Raw genomic sequence first — 23,075 nt, forward strand, 5'->3', positions numbered from 1 at the left:
AGTTATAATACATTTTATTAAATTGAAATTAAATCTTAAAATCCAGACTAAAAATATAGGTAAGAAAACTGAGATTATGATGTGACAAAATTGGAAAAATAATAAAGGAGTGATGAAAATGTGGCAGAAACACTTTTCAGTAATAATATGGAAACAGTGAAATAACATTTGAATGTAAACATGATCGTGTTGCAATAACAAGAGAAACAGGTAATAATAACTCTGTAAAACAATGTGTGTGTGTGTGTGTGTGTAACAATAACTAAACACAGCTTTTACCTGGCAGTTACTTATATATAAGTAAAATAATATGGTATTATTGTGATATTATGTCCTTACACTATTACATTACTGTTATAGAGAAAAAGAATAAACTATTAAATAAATGAATATAAAAGCTTAAGGCTAAGACACATAGATGCTACGTTTGCTTGTTCAGATGCACCAAAATATCAAATATGCAAAACTGACTCAAGTATTTGATCAAGTACAGGCGTGTGTGTGTGTGTGTGTGGTATTCCTCATGTTGTGGGGACCTGTGGTCCCTGTGTAACGTAAATGAAGGTGAAGACATGTTTTAAAGTAAGGTTCAGGTTAAGATTAGGATTAGGATTAGGCCAGTCGTATTTATTAAGGTTAAGGGTTAAGGTGAGAGTTAATCTCCAGGAAATAAATGTACAGTAAGTCAATGCAATGTCCTCAGAAGTCATGGAAACCAGTTTGTGTGTGTGTGTCTCTCTCTCTCTCTCTCTCTCTCTCTCTCTCTATCCCTCCTCCCTCTCTTCTTTCATAAAGTCCCTCTCCCCTCCTCCCTCACACACACACACACACAGGCGCTGCTCTCACCCGGACTGTATTGTTTTTTACCTGACACGGATATTCGGACCCTTCTCCACTCATGAGTCGGGTTTCTCTGCCCGAGCTTCTGCTCCTGCTCCTGTTTATGGTGAGTTTTTATTTAAATCACCTGTTTATGTGAACCTGCTGCACTTGTCTGTGGTCTGTGACTTTAAAGCCGGTGAATTGAATGTTTGTGTGGACACACACACACACACACACACACACAACTTCTGCTCACCTGTCGCCACTTAAACACTGTGTCAGCTCATTTTAAAGTCAAGAAACCAAGAACAAGCTAAATATTTAAGATGAAGAAATTATTCAAATGTCATTTTTGTGATGACACAAATCACAATTTTGCCAGAATAGAATAAAAGAAAAGAGAAAAACTATTAAGTCTATAACTATTAAGTACTATTCTCGTCATGGGGAAATTCATGTTGTTGTCAACAGTAGTGGCTGCCATGGCAACACACATGTTGACTTTGCTCCAAGGAATCCCACAATAGTTGAGTGTGAGTTTATTCCCCTTTTTAAATGTCACACGTTTATGAAACATTAAGACGGGCCAATGTAACTTTTTTATTTCAAATAATATAAATCAGTATGGAGTGATTGACTGGCCTGTGTTATGTCATGTAATGTGGAGCAGATGTTTGTGTGTGGTGGTGGCATCATAAATAAACTGTTTCATGAGCGGAATCTGCATCGCATGATTATGATGATGATGATTTTCTCGTAAATCTTGCACGGTTTGTTGCCACAGAATGACGAAAGTTATCACATGGCGCCACAGTCGGGTTTGAGTTTGAAATACAGTCGCTGCTGCATAAAATCAGGTGTGGACATAGAGAAATATTTAAGCAGGGTGTGAATAATAACTGAGGTTTTAGGAGAATTAACAGCGACTCTTTGTCATTAAGTGTCGATTCTTTTGTGTTCAGCACTTTTCAAACGTGTGGTAGTGAGTCACAGTCAAACCCGACCACTCCCTTCTCCTCCTCATCAACACAGGTACAGATACAAGTCCAGGGAGTGGTCGGGGCGGGTGGGAGGGTGTGTGTGCGTGTTTGTGTGTGTGTGTGTGTGTGTGTGTGTGTTTGTGTGAGAGCGGAGCAGCAGCAGCAGAATTTGACCGATACTCTGAAATTCATGCTAAACATGTTTTTCATGTAGGAAAAGACACACACATCAGTTAGGTCAAAGGTCAAGTGTTCACTCACTGATGTCTTAACTTCCATTTGTCTGTTTGACCACAGGACAAACAGTGACGTATTTGTTAAATGTTTCCTTTTTTTTTCCACAATTATCTTTAACCAGAATAATTGTGATTCAAATTATTTTAATAATAACAGTAAAAAATAAATAAATATGGACAGAAATTGGAATGGGCGTAGCCTTTTTCTCATTATTTGTTTTGTTCAAATAAAGACAAAATAGATTAAGCAAAATATCACCATTGTTACCTAAAAGTGCTCCAAAATGTCACGACATTACAGAAATGGTGCAGTAATGTTACAAAAACATTTCCACAAAAATGATGTCAAATTAAATCTTGTCTAAATGAAATAATATTTTTATCTTCTTATTGGCTTTCACTTAAAAGTCCCAGTATTTGCTGTAAAATGTATAATTGTGTCTAATTTTTTGAAACCCAGTTATGGAAATAATTGTTCGAGTTGAGTTTTTTTTTTTTTTTATCATGATGTGCAACAGCATCACATATTTTCTTAGCCATAATTCCTCACATGACAATAAAAAAGAACATAAAAGGCAGAAAAGTGAAGCGTTTCATTCATTCATCAGCAAAAGTGGCTGTCGATGTTCATCAGCTCACATCAGACAAACTTACAGTGAGTACTTTGTGGATAATAAACCGCCGCCCCACCCTCTCTGTCAGCACTGGCTCCGATTTCAACTACAGACAGAGAATGCAACACAACTGTGTGGGTACAAAAGGTCAGGTGTCCTCTCAGGACACGTAGAACGTGTTTGACTGGCAGCAGCTCGTCAGCAAATGTTGTCCACTGAGACAACACAACGGCCCAGAGCGTTCATTCTCTTCAATACATGGACTTTTATGACTTCTATTGAAGCCTCATTGAGAACAGATACGTAGACATAGTACGTATACATAAAGCTTAATGCAACACGGCAGATAAAAAATAATTTGTCTGTGTTTGTGGACCCAGAGTCGTCCAATCACAAAGATCTGCAGACTCACCTGAGGCGTGGGTTAATCCCGGGGGGATTAGCAACGCTAGCAGTGTTTTGACAAAACAAGTTACATACTGGAGCTTTAATTCAACATGTTTTTTTTTTTTTACGAAGTTGTCAGTCTCACAATTCCTTTTCAATTTCAGCGGCACATGTAAGTGACAACCTAGCATCAATGCTTCTTCAGGTGCTTGAAAATCTACCGATGATATATTATGAGATACGCATATGGGATTGGTAGTATACGGGGAGCGTTTTACCCACAAATGTCCCCGTCACTGTAACTGACGTTGTCCAGTAATGATTACTGACTGATAAATAAGACATAAGATTTGAAAACATTAAGTTTAAATATAATAAATATGGTCAAGCTAAAAAAAAATCCATCAAAGATTAAGGTCGGTAATATGGACCGAGAGTGGAAAGTTTGGGGATTAGTGACACTTAAGGGCTGCAACTAACGATTATTTTCATAATTGATTAATCTGTCGATTATTTTCTCAATCAATCAAGTAATCGTTTGGTCTATAAAATGTAAGAACATGTTGATCAGTGTTTCTCAAAACTCAAATGTTCTCACTGTTCTCAAATGTCTGGTCTCGTTATCTTTTCCAAAAAACAAACATTATTTGGTTTGAATGATTTCTGTGTTGGAGACACAGAGAAACCAGAAAATATTCACAGTGTAGAAGCTGAAAATATCTGAAAACTTGCTCTAATTCTTTAAAAACACTCAGGCCGATGAATCGCTTATTAAAATAGTTGACGATCCATTTCGTAATCGATTATTAATCGAGTAATTGTTTCAGCCCTGTAGTACTTAAAAGTCAAAATTCCTGTCCAGTTTCACCAGCACATGTAAATTACTCATCATGAGAAGCAAAGAAAATTCAGAAAGACTGAGAAATTAATTCAAAATGGCAGAAACAACAGAAATATGATAGAAAAACAGGTTCTCGAAAAGTCTTTGAAAATTGTCAGAATAGAATAGAAGGTTGGCATTTTATACTTTACACCCCATGGTTCTCAAACTGTGGCATGTGTACCACCCATGGTACACGAGCTTCCTCTGGTGGTACTTGGAGGAAATTCAGAAATACTGTTATACCGTGTTATACCAGGATATTTTGAGGAATTTTGAATATTTTCTCAGGTTGTACTTGGTATAACAAGTTTGAACATGATACTAATGTTGAAGGAGAATATGGACCTAGAGTCGTCTTAAATCATGAAGCACATTTAAAATAAGTGATAGAAGATTTTTAATAAGTCATGAGATCAGATAATTTAAGTAAACAATGTGCTACAGAGCATTGGTAGTTACTCCATAATATTGGAAACGATGAGTGAAAACTGTAAATAGGACAAAGTAAAGTGTCATTGTGTGTTGTTTTCCAGGTCCAGGTTGTTGTTGTGGTCAGAGCCAGTCCTGGAGACAGACTGGTGAGAAAAAGAAGAGAATGGATCGTTCCTCCAAAAGCTCTGAAGGAAAATGTAGACTACACAGGTCAGACCTCAATCGCCAGGGTGAGTTACTGACCTGTATTTCAGTTTCATTCTACTTTCTAACTCTGCAAACAGTCACAGAGAGGACAGACGACAGTCTGACAACAGCACTGAGAACCACAATGACTGACGAGACAGTGGGGACAACCAACGACCAAATGTGTGCTTATATGTATATACACACACTTACTGCCACCTGCTGGATTTCCATATGTTTGCACCCTCGCATGGCCATGTCCCAGTGGGAGATTCCAGTTGGTGGAACACCTCTCCTGTTCACGGCCATGACCGTGCCACTATATTTTATTAGTTTAAAATGTAAAGTGCCTTAGAACTTTTCTTTGATTCGGTTTCCCCTTCAAGAGAAACATTCATCAGTCACTGTCCCCACAGGTTTAGTATTTAGTGTGACCCTATACCCTTACACTCCCCCTGCAGTTTTGGAGCACATATTTTTAAGACACCACCGTAAACATCTATCTATCAATCGTTTACCTCGTTATCCTCACTATCAAAAAACTCACAGCTGATAATCCCCGCCTCCCTTCCCCTCTCCAGGCCATGTGCATTTGTTTCCTCTTCCTTGTATTCACCCAATGCAATCACTGTCTTGATCTTAGGGGGCGTGTGTGTGTCGTGCCGTGAAGAAAAGTGTTTCTCGCAAGGCCCGAGAATTCACAAGCTGGGGAGTGGAGACAGCCAGCAAACTCCCCGCAACAAAACATTTTGACCATCACAACGACTCTAAAGCTGTTAAATGGCATATTTGTGCTTTAAACCTTGAGTGAAACTCATAAAACCTGTGTTTGTCTGACTCTTTTAGTCAAACAAATAACTGCTGTAGAAAAAGTCTATTATTTCTACATACTTGAGCGTTAAATACACAGCTTTAAGACCAACTTTCAGTCACATCATTCCAATTTTGCACAGGCATGGATTTAAGAAAAGCAGCCAAAGAAACAAAACAATTACCTGATGAATTTCCCTGCATGTTCCGTTGTGCTCTGGTGCTCTGGTGCAAATGTGAGCGAGGAAATGATCACGATCACGTTCTGCTTTGTGTTTCAGATTCGATCCGATTTTGAAAGCGGGGCAATTATTCGTTATTCCCTGGAAGGAGAGGGTGCAAACAAATATCCCTTCAATGTGTTCATCGTCGACCCAATCACTGGATACATCCGTGTGACCCAAAAGCTTGACAGGGAGTTAATTGACACTTACAATGTGAGTGATTTCTACTCTCTCTCTCTCTCTCGTTTCTGTTTTGCTGTACTTTACTGACTTTTATATTTAACGATGATTTGGCACCGATAAAATGTTAATATTGTTTGTCTTCTGCTGTTTCAGCTGTCGGGTGTTGCTACATATAGTGATGGCAAACATGCAGAGAAAAAAATTGGCATACGGATCAAGGTTGTGGACGAGAATGACAATCCTCCAGTGTTTGGACCGGTCCAGAAGGCGGAGGTGTCCGAGAACAGTCCTCCAGGTTTGTCTTTCTTCTTGTGGCTATAGTTCTCTCACATGTCTGTCCTAAATATGTTTAAGTCCATCCCCTTCACCACTTTTTTAAAGTTAAATTCTGTCGTCATACATCGTCAAAGATCCTCGAATGTTTGCATTCTCTTTGTTCAGACTGAAAACAGTTTACTGTGCCTCCACTCATTGTTCAGTGTCCTGTTTTTTCACAGGGACTTCAGTTATGAAAATGTCAGCAACTGATGCTGATGAACCTGGGAACGTGAACTCTAAAATTGCCTACAGCATCATAAATCAGAGTCCACCCGGTGACATGTTCTCCATTGCCCCTGATGGGACAGTCTATGTCAAACAACCTTTCCTGGACAGGGAGGTGCGTCATCAGCTTCTGTCTTTTCTTTAAGCTTAACTAAGTCAAAGCTTAACTGGCTATACAAAATGTATGACTTCGCATTTCAGAAAGACGACCGCTACACTTTGACCGTGAAAGCTCAAGACCTAAATGGTGCACCAGGCGGACACAGTGCCACCAGTACTGCGACCATAATGATCCAGGATGTGAATGACAACTTCCCAACTCTGGAAAAAGAGACGGTAGTTTTTCTGTTCACACAATTTTAGGTCATCACGTGCATGATTTGTGGACGCATTGTTGAAAAGAACCTCATGACTTTGGTCTCATGTGTTCTACTGACAGTATTCGGGCAGTATTGAGGAGAACGCTGAGGGTGTGGAGGTGATGAGAATCAAAGCAGAGGACCTGGACGTGGAGAACACAGACAACTGGGAAGCGGTGTATGAAATTACCCAAGGGAACGAGGCTGGGTATTTTAGCATTCAAAGAGACCCACTCACCAATGAGGGCATCCTCATGCTCAACAAGGTACAGCATTTTTATTATATTATATACTGAATGATACCATAGCCTGTAATTTGCTTTCAGGGTGTGAACACTCCTGCCCCCCCACTGAACTATGTAGAAAACAAACTAGACTGAGACCTGTCTCCATCTCTTTGGTTGTTTTTCCCAGAACATACTGTATTTGAGGTCAACCTAAAAGAAACAGTTCAGGTTTTATTAACAAATCTCTCTGATGTTTGTAATGTGTGTCCTTTGTGTCATTTCACAGGCTGTAAATTATGAGGATGTGAAGGACCTTCAACTGGGACTAATCGTGAAAAACAAGGCTTCAATGTTTTTTGGATCGGGAGGAAGTTTTGGAGGTGGAGCAGGTGGAGGTGGTGGAGGAGGAGGAGGAGGAGGTGGAGGAGGAGGAGGAGGAGGAGGAGGAGGTGGTGCTGCTGGAGGAGGATTTGGTGGAGGAGGTGGTGGATCATCAAGCTTCAGATATAAAACATATCCCATCAAAATCAACGTGAAGAATATGCCTGAAGGGCCAAGTTTCAGCCCCAAGATCAAAGCCATTCCAATGTCAGAGGGAGGCAAATTCAACATGCAAGAAGTCATTACCCGTTATTATGCAATAGACCAAGACACTGGGAAACCAGCTGAGAATGTCAGGTCAGTGCAAACACAAAGATGAACACTTCAAACACTATACATTCAAAATGATGAGCCATAACCTTTGCCACTTAATAATGATAACCAAACAGCTCACTGCTTCACTAGGTATGCAAAGGGCTTAGACCCTGATAACTGGTTCACCATCGACCCAAAGACAGCTGAAATCAAAATGAACAAGATGCCTGACCGAGAATCTCCTTTCCTGGTCAATGGGACATATCTTGCCAAAGTCCTGTGCATCTCTGAAGGTACAGTATATTTCCATATACAGTATATAGTTCCAGATATTTTACATGTAAAGTATATGTGTGTGTATAAGGGATTTGTTTTATTTGTGTACAAAAACCTGTGAAACATCCAGCAGCTCTTTTATCCTGTTCAGTTTGTGGCTGTCTCCAAAAAACAATAGAATGCGGGCATTGAAGAAACACCGGTCGCAAGGGAGTGACGTTTTTCTGTCGCCATATCAGCTGACTGTTGCTGTCAGTAGTGCACCTTTTTACTTTGGTACCCGAAGGGAAGGGTTCCCAAAGAATGGAACAGTTGGGGCCGGTTATTTTGGTACTATTCCTAATGGAACAAGTACCGTAAACATGTAGCGTACAGTTCCACTCACTGTGCCGTGCCAATCTCAGCTGACGTAGGGTGAAAGGCAGACAACACCCTAGACAGATCCCCAGTCCATCACAGGGCCACATATAGAGACAAATAACCATTCATTTTCACACCCACACCTGTGTCCAATTTAACTAATCAGAATATTGCATGTTTTTGGACTGTGGGAGGAAACCGGAGAACCTGGAGAAAACCCATACACAGAACAAGCAAACTGCCTCTCTGATCTTGGAGAAAATGCTGACTGCTGCGTTCTTATTTGTGTTTTTCTAATAACAGACATGCCCTCTAAAACAGCCACTGGCACTGTGGCAATTCAGGTGGAAGACTTTAATGACCACTGCCCCACCCTGACCAGTGATGTAGAGACCATGTGCACCACAGCCACTGGTGTCACTGTGGTTGCTAAAGATGAGGATGTAGCCCCGAATGGACCTCCTTTTGACTTCACCATTGTCCATGAAGACACTGTGGGAAAGTGGAGGGTGGAGTATCACAATGGTAAGAGTTTCATAATCAACCTCTGGTGTATAAACGGTGGAAAAGCATAAATCAATTGGACAGCACAGAAGATCAAAGAGTGGATGTTTTTCAAGACTTCCCGAATGCCCAGAATCCTTTGCCAAGAGTTGTGACCCAAGTCATTTTGTGTTGTGATGTAATTGTCATTGGCTCCTCCCAGTAAAAGATTGTGTAGTTTAACAAGTTCAGACTTCCTGTCATTGTTCAATAATGTAATGTGCCACATTACTCCTCAGCATCACATATGTGTTGTCATCCTATGACACTGAACTTCTTGTAACGTGAACTTGAAAGTTGACATTGTTCTCTTACTACTTGTAGATACTGCAGCTATCCTCAGGGCCCAGGAGACCTTGTGGCCTGACATATATGAAGTGACAGTTTTGGTGAAGGACCAGCAGGGTGTGGCCTGTCCAGAGCCACAGAAAGTAAAGGTCCGTGTTTGTACATGTGAGGATGGAGTGGTGTGTGGAAAAAAAGGCTCCACTGGTCAGCCAACCAAGACGTCAGAGTTGGGGCCTGCAGGCATCGGACTGCTGTTCTTGGGCCTGCTGCTGTTAGCGCGTAAGTATGACATGAAGTGTCATTCTGATAAAAGGCTGGGTTAAAGGCAAATGTTTCCAGAGTTCCATGTTCCAAGTTTGCTGTAGTGATGAGTTTGGTTCAAACTGACTTCAGCTTTTACTCACATGTGGAGAACAAAGTTTTTCATTTATGTTGCCTGTGTGATGCTGTGGAAGTGTTTGTGGAAGTGGGGAAAGTAAATCCAGCCTCTTCTTCTTCTTCTGCTTTTACTTATTTTCTGTCAACTACGATAAAAAAAAAAAAAGAGATTGGTCTTTCATTGTCTCCGTTACTGCACAAGTTTCCCTTTTGAAATCGCACCATGCCCCACCCCTCAAAAAATCCCACCAGACCATGATGACCACCAGGGCCAGCCTGAGGCATAAGTGAACTAAGGGCCTCCTGGCCACAAGGGGGCCCCAATCAGGTGTCTGGTGGCACCACCATGGCATTACTTGCAACCCTTCCTGGGCTTTCAGTTCACTCTGGTCTTGGATCGCTCTGTATCAGCACTTGTTGTTGGTGCCTTTTCTGCCATAAACGTTGCTGCAACTGTCTTGTGTCTCACTGAATGTTTAGCAAGCTAGCATATCCACATCATCTCCCTCCCCCTCGGTGTATGTCAGTGTGTTAGTTAACTTAGTTGTTTTGTTTTTTTTAACAGTAATCCCTCTACTGCTGCTCTTCTGTCAATGCGGGAAGGCTGCGGGTGTGGCAGGGGGCTTTACTGAGATGCCTTTCGATACCAAATCACACCTCATTAATTACCGCACTGAGGGCCAAGGAGAAAACACGGTAAGATCAATATCTATTTTTCCTTTTTTGGCAGAAAATGTGTTAGAGGGGAGAGAAAGAGCAAAGCAAAAGGCCACAAGTTGGAATTAAACTTTTGGTTGGTAGTGTAATGTAGGAGTAATGTTTGCTTACTCATACATTTCAAACATAAGTCTATCTGTAATTGCAAGGAGCATCTGTCTATTAATGGCATAACTGTCAAAAAACAAAAAAATAGGTTCTAACTTATGGATCGTTGGTCTGTTTTAGGAGGTTCCACTGCTGACCATGCCAACACAAGTAGATGCTGGTGATTTTAACATACACAGAAATTCGATAAATGCAAATATGGCAGGAATGGATTTTGTGAAATCAGTCACTTCAATGGATGGGATGAACGGCGGCGTCTATGAAGATGACGTGGCACGTCATCTCAGAGAAGAAGGATGGGGGACAATGAACCAGCAGATGAGAGGTAGTGGTGGTGGTGGTGGTGGCTTCTACTCTGAGTACGAAAGCAGGGAATCTGCAAGAGGAGGGATGTTTGACGGAATGGCTCTGCCACACCACTTCCTTGGACAATACTACACTCAGGTGAGGAATTATTTAAATATTTATTACCTTGAATTTCCTGTAACCCAAAGATAACATTTAGCTGTCCTGCACATAATCATATTAATGGTCATTCTTTTATGTCAAAACATTTCTTAAACCTGCCGCGAGTAATTTTGGGGGATTTTTGTTTGTTTGAGCAGCACATTTTAGTGATTGATTATCTTTACTTTAATACAGAGATTGGCCAGTGGAACTGAGAACCTTGCAGTGAAGGACAATCTGTTGGTTTATGACTATGAGGGCCAGGGTTCGATTGCCGGCTCAGTGGGCTGCTGTAGCCTTCTGGAGTCTGACAATGACCTGCAATTCCTTGATGACCTTGGACCAAAGTTTAAGACCCTGGCTGAGGTGTGCCACAACAAGAAAATCCCCTCCGAAGTCAAGAAGCATGAATTCACTCCTCCTCCTCCTCTGCCGAGTGTCTCCATCAACACTCATACCTCAGTTTCAAGTTTGATGGATCCCCCACAACTACCACCTCCAACCCAGGTGCAGCCAACCGTCACCAAAACAGACCACATGGTGATCAAGGAGTCAAATCGACATTCTCAGGTGGTGAGGGAGAACGTGGCCACACAGAGAGGGGGAATGGCGAATCAAGGCCAGGTGCTCTTGCTACAGCAGCAGCCGCAGCAGCAGCAGCCTGTGTATTACACCACCGCCCCAATGATGCAGCCGATGCACTACGTTGTCCAGCCACAAGTTCAGAACACCATGCTGCTGGCTGAGGCACCATCCACCAACCTGCAGGGCATGGTAATGGTTAATGGCACCCAGACTCTACCCACCCAAGGCATGGTCATTCAGGGGCAGACACTGATGTCGGGTGGACAATACCCAGGCCCCGGCATGGTGATGGTGCAGAGTGGCGGGATCCAGGGGGGAGGAACCAACCTGATTCATGCTGGAAACCTCGCTGGTTCCCAGACCATGATGGTTGTGGAGGAAAAGGTCCCTGTAGGGTCAGTGAAAGTGCTGAAGGAGGGCCAGACCCATCTCGTGCAGGGGGGAACTCTCAAGGGACAAATGGGTGCAGGATCGCAGAGAGTCTTGGTGGTCGGAGGATCATCAATGAGCGGCGGACAACTGGTCCAGGAAGAAGGAGGTCTTGGAAGTCTCTCCAAGAGGAGTGATTTATCTGGCTCTCAGAGACTCCTCTACAGCAAGGGTAGCACAACCACAGGCTCCAACAGCAATCTGGTGGGTTCCTCATCCACCATGATGAGTGCGACGCCCTCTGTCCGCAAAGTGGTGGTGCAGGAGACCAGAGAAATTCGCTGAAGTGCGATGTGAGGAAAGACTTTCTGCCATGACAGCGTTTCGAGAATTTTACTGAGCAGCACTCTGCGTGTGTATATCAACTTCTTAATGGTGGTGGATGTGTTACAGCAGCTTGATAAGGATTACAGTCACATATGCCTGCATGCTAAAGTTACAGCTTCAGCTGCAGTTTCACTGAAACAACTTTGTTAGATTTAAAGTCAGGCATAAAGCTTATGTTCACTTTTATCACACACTATTAACACAAAGCAAACCGTAATGTTTTTGTAGATAATGCTTTGAGGTCAATGTTCTCATTTATTCTGATAAACTGATCTAGTTATACTATATTGGCAGACGAAGTTTAATGTTCCCAGTATGTTGTTTATAGTAAATGCACTGATATTCCCATCAGCCAAAGCTGCACTTTGTGTTTACTGCTAAGTTATAATTGTAATCAAGTTAAACACACTCATGCTGCATTTTAGTATTGTCATTGTGAGTATGTGTCTAAAGAAGCTGTTCAGACCTGGTATAAACATGATACCACATCTCCATATAATGTCTCAGATCTCACTTAACACATATTTTCTTGGTAAAAATGTGTCTTCATATACTGATGATACAACGATGTGACCGCGTATGAATTAAGGTATAGAAAGCTTAGAAAATATTTCAGTTCACTCAGGTTTACACACACGCTGTTGGGAGAACTTCCAATGGGGTCTGAGTGACTGGATTTCAGACATGGCCACAATGCATCTCAGGTGCACTACTATACTTTTACAAGTGTAGAGCTTAACTACAGCCTCACTGTTAGCTGCCAGAAGGGCACAAACACTTACTTTCTACCTTCTATTGTATTTAAAGCACATTCTATTACCAAAAGCTAATTAAAACACAAATAACTTGATTAAACAGGACGTTTAAGAGAAAAGTTTAATAAACTATTGCCCTGGTTTTCTGTATTTTCTCGATGCACAGTTTTGAATGAGTTGCAGCTAAGCAGTATAGAGTGGTGTTTTTTTAATGTGTGAGAATGCAAGTGCTGGTCTGTGTCTTAAAATATTGTCATGAAAGGTAGGTTGTGACTCTTGTGATGCAATAAAAAGTCAGCTATGAAAGCAAAATGGCTTTAAAATTCAACGTGTTTTGTCTTTGTCAGTGGACAAGAGAGCTGCGAGGTAACGCACACTTTACCTGAACTGCTGACTATTTGTGTAAAAATGTAAATGTTTACCACGTACAAAAGGACAACGCCATTCAAACAAAGACAGGAAACCAAGAACAAACATGTACTCCAGTTTATTTCATGACCATGAAATAAAGTGGCGTACACATTAGATTAGTTCTGATACTGAGCCATGATTTCCTGTTTTTGACCAAAGAATGTTTGTTAAATAACCTCTGAGCAGTAATTATGTTAAAGTAGAACTTACAAACAAACAAACAAATATCATGTTGACATGGTTTTTGATTGATTTCTATGCACACAGTTGTTATTCTAACTGAGGTCATTTGTTAATGTTTGTCTCAGGGAACATATTAATCTCACACTTGCTCCTTTTAATAAATAGTTTGGTATGAAATGGCTTAAAGTCAGCAAGTGTTTAATGTTGTCGGTGCGAGGACAGATTATCTGAACGGTAAATATATATATATAGATTGGTGTAGAATTCACACATTTGCATAAAAGGACACAGTGTTGATAGAATTATTGATATTCCCTATTTTTTCTTACAAAATATCCAAAATGTAGGCACTCGTCATGGTGATATTTGAGTGCAGGTCACTGACTCACCAGCAGGTGGCAGGCTATGCTTAGATGAAGCAAATGGAGATTTCGCTCAAATCTGCTTCTCTGCTTCTCCTTTTATTTTAAAGATCAATATGAAGGACCTTCATATCAATAAATCTATGGGAACTAACTCGGGACTTTTCAAAGGAAAATTCAGGAGTTTCATTATTATACGACCTTTACCAGGCTAGAAACTTGAGTTTGTAAACAGCTCTCTCTTCCTGCACCAAAGCCCATAGAGATTTTACACACCAGCACACAGGAGTTCATAATCCACTGCTGTAATCCACTCAGTAAATTCAGATGTGTTATTTTGTGACTTTGGGATTTTAAATTTTTGTTTGTTTGTTCAGAATAACCACATTTGACACAAACATACATTCTCTAAGGTCTTTGGTGCAGGAGAATTAGCGTATAAGGTTTATAAAAGGCTGCATAATACGAGATAAAGTGACAAACAAATAAATATACAAATGTAGTGTTTTGAGAAGTGGCTTGAATCAGGAAGTACCTCATAGAACCACAACTGTGTTGCAAGATTACAACTGAATTAGTCAGTGTTGCTACTGTACTGCAGGGTTCACCATATTGTAATGTGCTGCTATGGTGAATTAGTGTCAAATGAATAAAGTTGGTGTCCTCGGTGGCGTCCAGTGGTGGTGTTTGCTGCTGAAGTCGCCAAAAATGAAAAAAAAAACTCTTCATCTGTGACAGACAAGACATTAAATTTACTTTTCTTGCCTTGGTTATCGTCAGAAAATGTCATGTTTTTAGTATTTTCTTACTAAAATTCTGAAATACTTAACTTAAGAATAAATAATAAATAAGTCCTTATGTGTAAAATAACTGTCATGTTTTAGTTTGAGTCAGGCACCTATGTATATATATACATATATATATATATATATGTATATATATATGTATATATATATATATATATATAGTGGCTAAGTGTGATTAGACATGGTGGCCAGCAGTCGGCACTCTAAACCTTGATATGACTACACCTGTTGATCTGCAAATCTGACTTATGTGTGAATCCAGTGGATCATAGTGATTCAAAGGTGTTTTACACATTAAAAAAGGGACATTTTCACCAAAAAATTATTTATATTTTAGAAACTTTTCTAACTTCAGCTCGATTAAAACCGACAAAGTAATGTAACATGCACACATGTATCCAAAATGCCAATATAGAATAATGGTAATCTAAACTAAACCACAACTTTGTGAGGGAAGAAACAACAAGCCAACCTTTTCACACAGAGGAAACAAGAATGAACCTTTAAGTTTATTGTCACAGTGAAAAGAAACAACAGCGCTTTAGACCAGACAAAGAAATGATCTCATTACCAAGTCTCCTTCACAAAAACTGTCAAATGCAGCATAAATGATTACACTTAGAATTAAATTAGACTAAGATTAAAGTAATTTTTAAGAAACTCAGAGCTCTGTGCCGACAACAACCTGCAGGTCTGGACATGATGGCTCCACCCATTATGTAAAACCTGAGCAGGATTGACAGGAAAGATCTACAGTTGTGTACATATGCATATACACTATAAGTGAGTTGCTGCTGCTGCTGCTGCTGCTGCTGCTGCTGGGCAATATATGCCTTCACCTAAAAAATGGAATTAAAAAGGAAGAAAATAACCACAAATAGGACTTTGCATGTTAAATTTAAATTCCCACCAAAACCCATAATCCATAGTGTGATGATAGAGAAATGAAAAATTAAAGATTTTCTGCCAAAGTCTTGACAAAGATGGGATTTTGTTGTCCATTATAGGATGATGAGAATGTGATTTGGGATTATTACTAAGATTCACTTGGAACATGTTGATCAAAAATTAAATCAGGCTGATCTGTGGAATCCAGAATATTTTTATTAGATTTTGAATTTATATATATAAATAAATATATATATATATAAATATATATGTATATATATATATGTATATATATATATATATATATATATATATATACATACATATATATATATATGTATATATATATATATATATATATATATATATATAAAATTATATTTCCCCTCTATCCTGTGTGCAAAAAAACAAGAAACCTGCAAGAAACCCTTAACTTGCATGTGACAAAATACGTGAGTCAAAGAGTTATAGATATTTTCAAAATGTACGTTGTTGTCTTTAATTAAAGTTGTCTTTAATGATGCAGGTTAAAAAAAAACTCCAAATGTGAGGAATTCTAACGCTCTGAAGCTAGAACATGTTGAATGAAGTCAAATAAAAAATGTGATCAATATTTCACTTATACTTACCACACACACAACCTCTGAAGAAGCAATAAATCAAATGAAATATATTGTAATGTCTCCTCAGGCGGGCACCCACATACAGCTGCAGGAAAAAGAACATCATTTAATAAAGCAGTGCAACTCATATTCATATTTGTAGGCAATATACAGCACAGAATTGTGTTAAAAAAAATGTGTTAAATCTTCAGTTTTAACTCCAGAATTCAGGTCACAGGTGTGTTTGTCAATCAGCTGCTATACTGGCTGCACCTGTGTTTCCTGAGTGGGAGGTTTTATAGTCAGGCGGAAGTTTCTCTGGTCATTTGTTTCTTTGTCTCCAGAGCGTCAACATCTGTACTAGACTCGACTGTCTGTGTGTTCCCTTGTTGTGTTGAAAGCAGCGCTGTTCTGAGATGAGCCGGGAGTGCACAATCTCACAGGAGTGTGTGTTTATGATACAAATAAATGTGTTGAGTTAAACAAAATTACAAATATATCAGTAAAAGGAGAAGAATGGGGGCAGTCTGTGTTCACTCACTCATCTTCTACCGCTTTTTACTCTCACACATGTGGTCAATTTAGAGTGTCTGATTTGCCAAATCCCCAAATCTGCATGTTTGTGGAGCGTGGGAGGAAACCGGAGAACCTGGAACACGCAGACTCTTGTTTTCCGGGTCCCGAATCCAGATGTTCTTGGTGCACCAAGCGTGTGGCCCCCAGTCTGTGTTTGATTTCTGACAAAACTTTAGACACATGTGGATCATGTTCTTCCCAAGTTAACAAGCGTGGTGTGAAGTCAGACTCAAAAACAGAAAAGCCAGATCTGAGAGTGGAGCCTGAGACTGATGGCAGAAACCAAATAAAACACTGAACTCATGCCACTTTATGCAATTTATTTGTGTTTTCCTCACCAACTCATATTTTCCCAAGTGCAATAAAACTGAAAATCAGTGCAAGATTCCCTTGGAAAATATACAGACTCTCTTCATGCACAAATGACGAATAAACATCTTGAAATTCTATTATTTTTTATTATTTAAGACGTTTCCTCACTCCAACACACCTGGGGGGTATTCCATCAACGTAGCTAAGAATTGCCAGACTTAGGTGTAAACTTGAAGCTTGACTAAGCTCCACCTCCCAATCTAGCTCCAAGCCGTTCCATCAAGTGAAATCAGCTGGCTCCACCTGACGCTTAGTCGAGCCTCACCTGTTAAGCCTCAACTTGTGCACGCCCACAGGGAAAATACAGCCACATAATCCGAAAGAAGGGCAATACCGCGGCAATCAATAAAGCGAGGGATGTGGCGTGGCAGAATATTGGCGACAGGCTGAATGCGTAAGTGACAAAGAAAATGAAGTATTTCAGCATCATCATGTTTTATAAATCCTCCATCAAAGGGACACGATATATGTAGACAATAATCTACCAATTGATTTCGTGATGGTTTTTGTTTTAAACTAATCAATTATGTGGATCTATTAATGCAACCAAATCCCTAAAATGAAAAGGAAAAGACAACCCTAATAAGTAACATTCATATAACCATAATTAAAGTAGCATTATTGTTTCACTGCAATTTATGTGAAATTCTCCATATTTTATCGTTTGGCAGCCCTAGTAGTTATGTTAGAAAGTGATATTCATCACATTCATCAACTGAATGTTATGCAAATTGATGAGATAGCTTTCATTTATTTCCTGCATGGCCAATTGTATAGAATTGATATCATTTTCATTTAAGCCTGTCATTTTTACATGCTGTATTTAGTCCCAGATGCTATATGTTGAATTGTTGTATTTTCATTTTATTTTATGTAAAGCACTTTGAATCACCTTGTGCTAAAATGTACTATATAAAGTTGCCTTGCCTACATTTTTGATAATAATAGGCTACATTTAATCAAAGTATTTTACACGACTCATCACATTTATCATACAATTGATGGCGGATTATTACATGAAGAAATACAATGTTGGTTATCATTCTATAGGAAATAATCATATGACAGATCTATTGATTGTAAAAAAGTTATTATTTATCTAGAATCATTTTAGCAAATCAAGCAATTCAATGGAGACGAGGACCCTATTACAGTAAGTGAATGCAGGTGACAGCAAATCAATCATCTGTCTCCTATCAATCAGAGGCCCCTAACCCTTGTTACATCAAAAGAATGATGATCTCTTTAAATTTCCTTTTATTATATTTTTATTTGCTAATTAGTTTAATTTTGTATTTATTTGTGTCTTGTTTTTTATTATATTTTATTTTGGTGATAATGTTCTTTAATGTACTTAATATTATATAATATATAATATATAATTATTAGTATAAATAATTTCTTGAATACATTTTATTATATATTTTATGTTTTACATATTATTTTATCATTCCATGACAGTTGTGTGTGTCTCTGTTTCTGTCTATTGGACATTCTTTAATCATAGATGGTGCTAAGCTTCACTTTTTGCCTGCTACAGACCAGGTTTGCCCAGCAGCATAAGTTACCATGGTTACTTGGCTGGCATTCACATTAGCCACCTTGGTGGAACAGGGTTGAAACCTGAGCCACAGTTATGGCTTAGCCATGGTTGAGGCTTAGCCAGAGTCATAGTTTCCATGGTTACTGAGTTGGGGCTAATCTCAGCCTCTTTGATGGAACCGAACTCTCACTCATATTAGCCAGACTTGGCCATTTAAGCTTGGCTTTGCCTTTAGCCTGCTTGATGGAATACCCCCCTGGTTCAAACACATGGGTCGTTGTCAGGCTTGTGCAGAGCTTCCTGAAGAGCTGATGGTTGGACTCAGGTGTGGTGGATCTAAAACATGCAAGGCAGTCATTCCCCAGGACCAGGATTGAGAAATCCTGCTCGACACGATTACAAAGAAACTCAGAGAGTGTCTGTGTGTCTGCTCTGTAACTTAAAACATAAAATAAAAATGATGGCCACTCTTGACACATTCCATCCGTGGAATTCTGGACTTTTACAACCAGGCAGTCGTAAATTTACTGAGCTCAAAAAAATCTGGCTTCATTTCAGCATCTGAGACTGCAGATGACGTATTTCACTGTAAAGAGCTGAAGACTGTAATTTCACGTCTAACACTCTGGTGTCTCGTCAAACATTTAAAACTTGTTCAAGACATCACTCTTGTGCGTCTCCATGAGTGTTAAAAGTCCGATTTAAGTCAGATTTAGACAATCATTTAGTTTTCTTTATGTCATGTGAACACGTAGTCCGACCAAAATTGATCTAGTCTTAGTCGGACTAACATACCTAGATCATTCATAGCCCGATTACTCCAGCTTTGTTTTTCTGTAACGCAAAGGTCAACAGGAAACAGATTGAATATGCACACGTTTATAGAGAGATACAGCGCCACCTACAGAGGCGGAGTCAGACGGACGCGGCCAATAAATCGGTTTTCTCCTCCGCATGTATACTGGGACTTACCAAATTCCACGATTCATTGCAGGTATTTAAACTGTTATATATGTTACTTTTAGACAGAAATAAATGTCAGTTACATTCAAACCAGGATTTGAAGTTGGGAAGACTCCGATGCATCTGTTAACCCTCACACTACAGGATCATTTGGCCAAATAATCTGTTCAAATCCGCAGAAAATCGGAAGACACCCATGATTGCTGGAAGGGCCATAATCTGGTCAATTAACAATCTATAGAACTGCTGGAAAAAATGAGGGAGGGAGTGAGCTCCCAGAGACAATCACCCGGCTGCAGCCACAATCCGTATCAGTACTGGCTTGTTTTACTTCGCTATTACAATAAAGTCAACTCTGAAGTTCACTGTTCTGCTGCCAGGAGACACCGAGAAACACACGCGTGACATGTGCGTGTCATAATAAAGATTCATCATATACTTAAACCCTAATTATCACATAAATTCATCAAACAATGAAAATAAAAAGCCGTAAAAACAATTTCAACAACTTCTCTGGATGATGAGGCCGATGATCCACCGTGATGACCCGTAAATGGAGAAGTTTTTGTCTCATCGCTACTCGTTTTCTGCCTGGAGAATTTTGTTTGGACCTCTTGTCTTGTTTCATGTACTCCACCTCTCCCTGGTATTTGCCCGCTTTCCAGCTTTTGTGATTTCTGTCTGCTCCAATTTGTGTCACCTGTGCTGGGTTTTCCCGTGTGTGTATAAATACTCGCTCTTCTCCTTTTGTTCGCTGCCAGAGTGATTGGTTTGCTCCCGGTGATCTCTGTGATTTTTGTATCCGTGTTTGGTTGTTTGGTGTCTTCACCCTTGTCTTGTGTAACTTCCTTATTACATTAAACTTGGATTGTTACCAAGTTACTGCCAACTTCGAAAGTATTCCATTGTGTTTATGTGGTAACCTCAAACTGCTAAGTAGATTAATAACACTGAACTCATTTATAATATGTGAAAATACTGATACTGGTATTACGAGCGAGTAAAGTTAAGCAAGAGTGGAACAAATGACGACGTGACCAAGATCTGTCTCACCAAAGAAAATGTACAAAGATTGACTTTGACCAAGATCCCAAGGACAATCACTTGTCCAGATGTAGAGTGTTGCTGAAAATCAATTAAAGTGGCTTAATTAAGCTGTGTCAGCACATTCTGTCCTTGAATTTGAGGGAATTGATCCTTGAAAATCCTTGAATTTGATGTCAGCTAAAGTGTGGGAACCCTGTTTTTCATCTTCCTCTTTTTTATCAGCAGTACAAATTCCCCGAGTCACTTTCAGTGCAGCGCTACGACAAGCATTCATCGCCTGACCGTCAGCCATGAACGACGGCAGCAAACCTCACTTTTTGAAGTTTGAAGCGTATTTGTTTAAGACAGGGTCGGCGTAGATCAATGACCATAAAAAATGTTAATATATGAGATTATAATCTGACGATTTCTTGTTTTTTGTCCTTGCACAGGTTCATGGCCCCAAATAAATAAGAAATGAGTTAGATAAACAAAACAAATCAGCAATAACAGACAAAAAAAAGTTAAGTTAACTTCAGTTATCATTAAAAAGGAGTGCTCTCTCTGTAAAGTGCAACAGCAAACCGAAAAATGAAATACTTGATGTCCAATTTAATCCCACAGTACAGAACAAAACCATAAATCACATGTTCTCAAACAAAAACTCATTAAACATGTAATTATATATATATATAATAATATATATATAATAATTATGATGATTATTTCCATGTCTTTCATATTCATTTGTCACATCCTGTGTGTTACAACAACTGTTGGACTGCTATAGTATTTATTAGTATAGTATGATGATTGTGATCATGACTCATCTTGTGCTCGAGGGAGTTAGTGTCTTGCTGCCTAATACCAAGGTACCATTTAGATGCATTCACTTCATTGTTCCAGTCACGCACTCTCTCTCTCTCTCTCTCTCTCTCCTCAGCATTGTGTAACATCTACGACTTCACTCTTAAAATGTCCTCATTAACATCGTTTATCTTCCATGTGAGGCTCAAAACGGGCAAGGCGAGTTTACCTGTATAGCAAATTTCAACAACAAGGCTTTACAATAAGAATAAAAAGAAAGACAGCAGCAGCAGCAGCATTAACGATATAAAAGGCATCATAAAAATGGAAAGACGATTAAAAAGACACTAATATGTGCAGGTACGGCTGAGGTGCTGCAGTGATGATCATTTAATTTGGGCCCGAGCCACGAATGGCGGGGGCCAAAACGGCTCCTGGTACCAATTTGTGAGAGGAGCCTATTGTTATCCTTTAGATCAGGGGTGCCCAACCTTTTTTGACCCAAGATCTACTTTTCAAGTAGCCAACCTCCCGAGATCTACCAGTCCAGTGCCAACATTGCAAACCCAACCACATCGTTTCCAGCATGCAGTAACTAACCTCTGTCACACCCTGACTCTAAAGGCATGACAAATATGTGAGATACACCACTTTAAGGAATAACAAAGTCATTGATTGAACATAAGTCAAATAGGGAAATGAACATTTACTATATAATTACTATACTTACTATATGTAATACTACTATATAAATATAGTGTTGCTTCTCTGCCTGTCTCTCTGTCTCTCTGTCTCTGCTTCTCTGCCTGTCTCTCTCTCACACTGTCTCTGCTTCTCTGCCTGTCTCTCTGTCTCTGCTTCTCTGCCTGTCTCTCTGTCTCTGCCTGCTCTCTGCCTGTCTCTCTGTCTCTGCTTCTCTGCCTGTCTCTCTCTCTGCTTCTCTCTCTCTCACTGTCTCTGCTTCTCTGTCTGTCTCTCTGTCTCTGCTTCTCTGCCTGTCTCTCTCTGTCTCTGCTTCTTGCCTGTCCCTGTCTCTGCTTCTCTGCCTGTCTGTCTCTCTCTCTCTCTCTCACACTGTCTGCTTCTCTGCCTGTCTCTCTCTCTCTCTCACTGTCTCTGCTTCTCTGCCTGTCTCTCTGTCTCTGCATCTCTGTCTCTCTCTCTCACTGTCTCTGCTTCTCTGCCTGTCTCTCTCTCTCTCTCACTGTCTCTGCCTCTCTGCCTGTCTCTCTGTCTCTGAAAGTGTCATTGGTGTGTGTGCGCACAGCCATCCAATACAATAACTACTTAGAAGCCGTAAAATAATCATGACATGATGCGAGTGCTATGGTGAGAACATACACAAATTCTAGAAGAGATCAATGATTATGACTCCAATCACTAAAAGGAGAACAAATAAATCAATACATTTTAAAATATGCAACTCAAGTGTGGCTCTGAAAGCTTGTGACTTGTGTCACCGTGTTGTTTTGTGTGACTTTAACAAGTCCAGGCAAATTAAAGTAGAAACCAGTCTGATCTCTGCAAATAACAACAAACTGAATTCACCTTTTCATGCCCACGTAAAATAATTCATTTCTGAAGAAGCCAGCTCACTGGGCTTCTTCAGAAATTAATCAAGCATAACATTCAACCCCTAAAACCTGTTTTTCTGTTCCGGAAAGAAAACCAAAAAAAAACATGTATGTATGTTAGTTACAGCATACATGAAGGAGGAGGTGGTGGGCGTGTGAGTGAAATGAGGTCTATTAAGACAACAGAGGTGTGACTTCAGTGGAACTGATAACCAGTTTGTTCTCAG

At 39.8% G+C, this 23,075-nt stretch overlaps 1 protein-coding gene across 1 annotated transcript; it reads left to right on the forward strand.

Moving 5' to 3' along the window:
* Positions 1–824: 824 nt before the first annotated feature.
* dsg2.1 (desmoglein 2, tandem duplicate 1) lies at positions 825–13,063 on the forward strand. Its single transcript, XM_044044364.1, has 14 exons — positions 825–946; positions 4,456–4,584; positions 5,632–5,787; positions 5,911–6,052; positions 6,255–6,415; positions 6,502–6,636; positions 6,740–6,925; positions 7,173–7,564; positions 7,673–7,815; positions 8,462–8,683; positions 9,026–9,268; positions 9,933–10,063; positions 10,313–10,636; positions 10,835–13,063. Exons 1-14 carry the CDS (start codon positions 899–901, stop codon positions 11,936–11,938), a joined length of 3,516 nt encoding a protein of 1,171 aa, XP_043900299.1. The 5' UTR covers positions 825–898; the 3' UTR covers positions 11,939–13,063.
* Positions 13,064–23,075: the final 10,012 nt, after the last annotated feature.

The sequence above is a fragment of the Solea senegalensis genome, linkage group LG14, assembly GCF_019176455.1.
Source record: "Solea senegalensis isolate Sse05_10M linkage group LG14, IFAPA_SoseM_1, whole genome shotgun sequence".
Taxonomy (NCBI): domain Eukaryota; kingdom Metazoa; phylum Chordata; class Actinopteri; order Pleuronectiformes; family Soleidae; genus Solea; species Solea senegalensis.

Coding starts and splice junctions, on each gene's coding strand:
- dsg2.1 (XM_044044364.1), top strand. CDS start 899: ATGAGTCGGGTTTCTCTGCCCGAGCTTCTGCTCCTGCTCCTGTTTATG. Junction 5,788..5,910: donor AGTTAATTGACACTTACAAT/GTGAGTGATTTC, acceptor CTGCTGTTTCAG/CTGTCGGGTGTTGCTACATA. Junction 9,269..9,932: donor GGGCCTGCTGCTGTTAGCGC/GTAAGTATGACA, acceptor TTTTTTTAACAG/TAATCCCTCTACTGCTGCTC.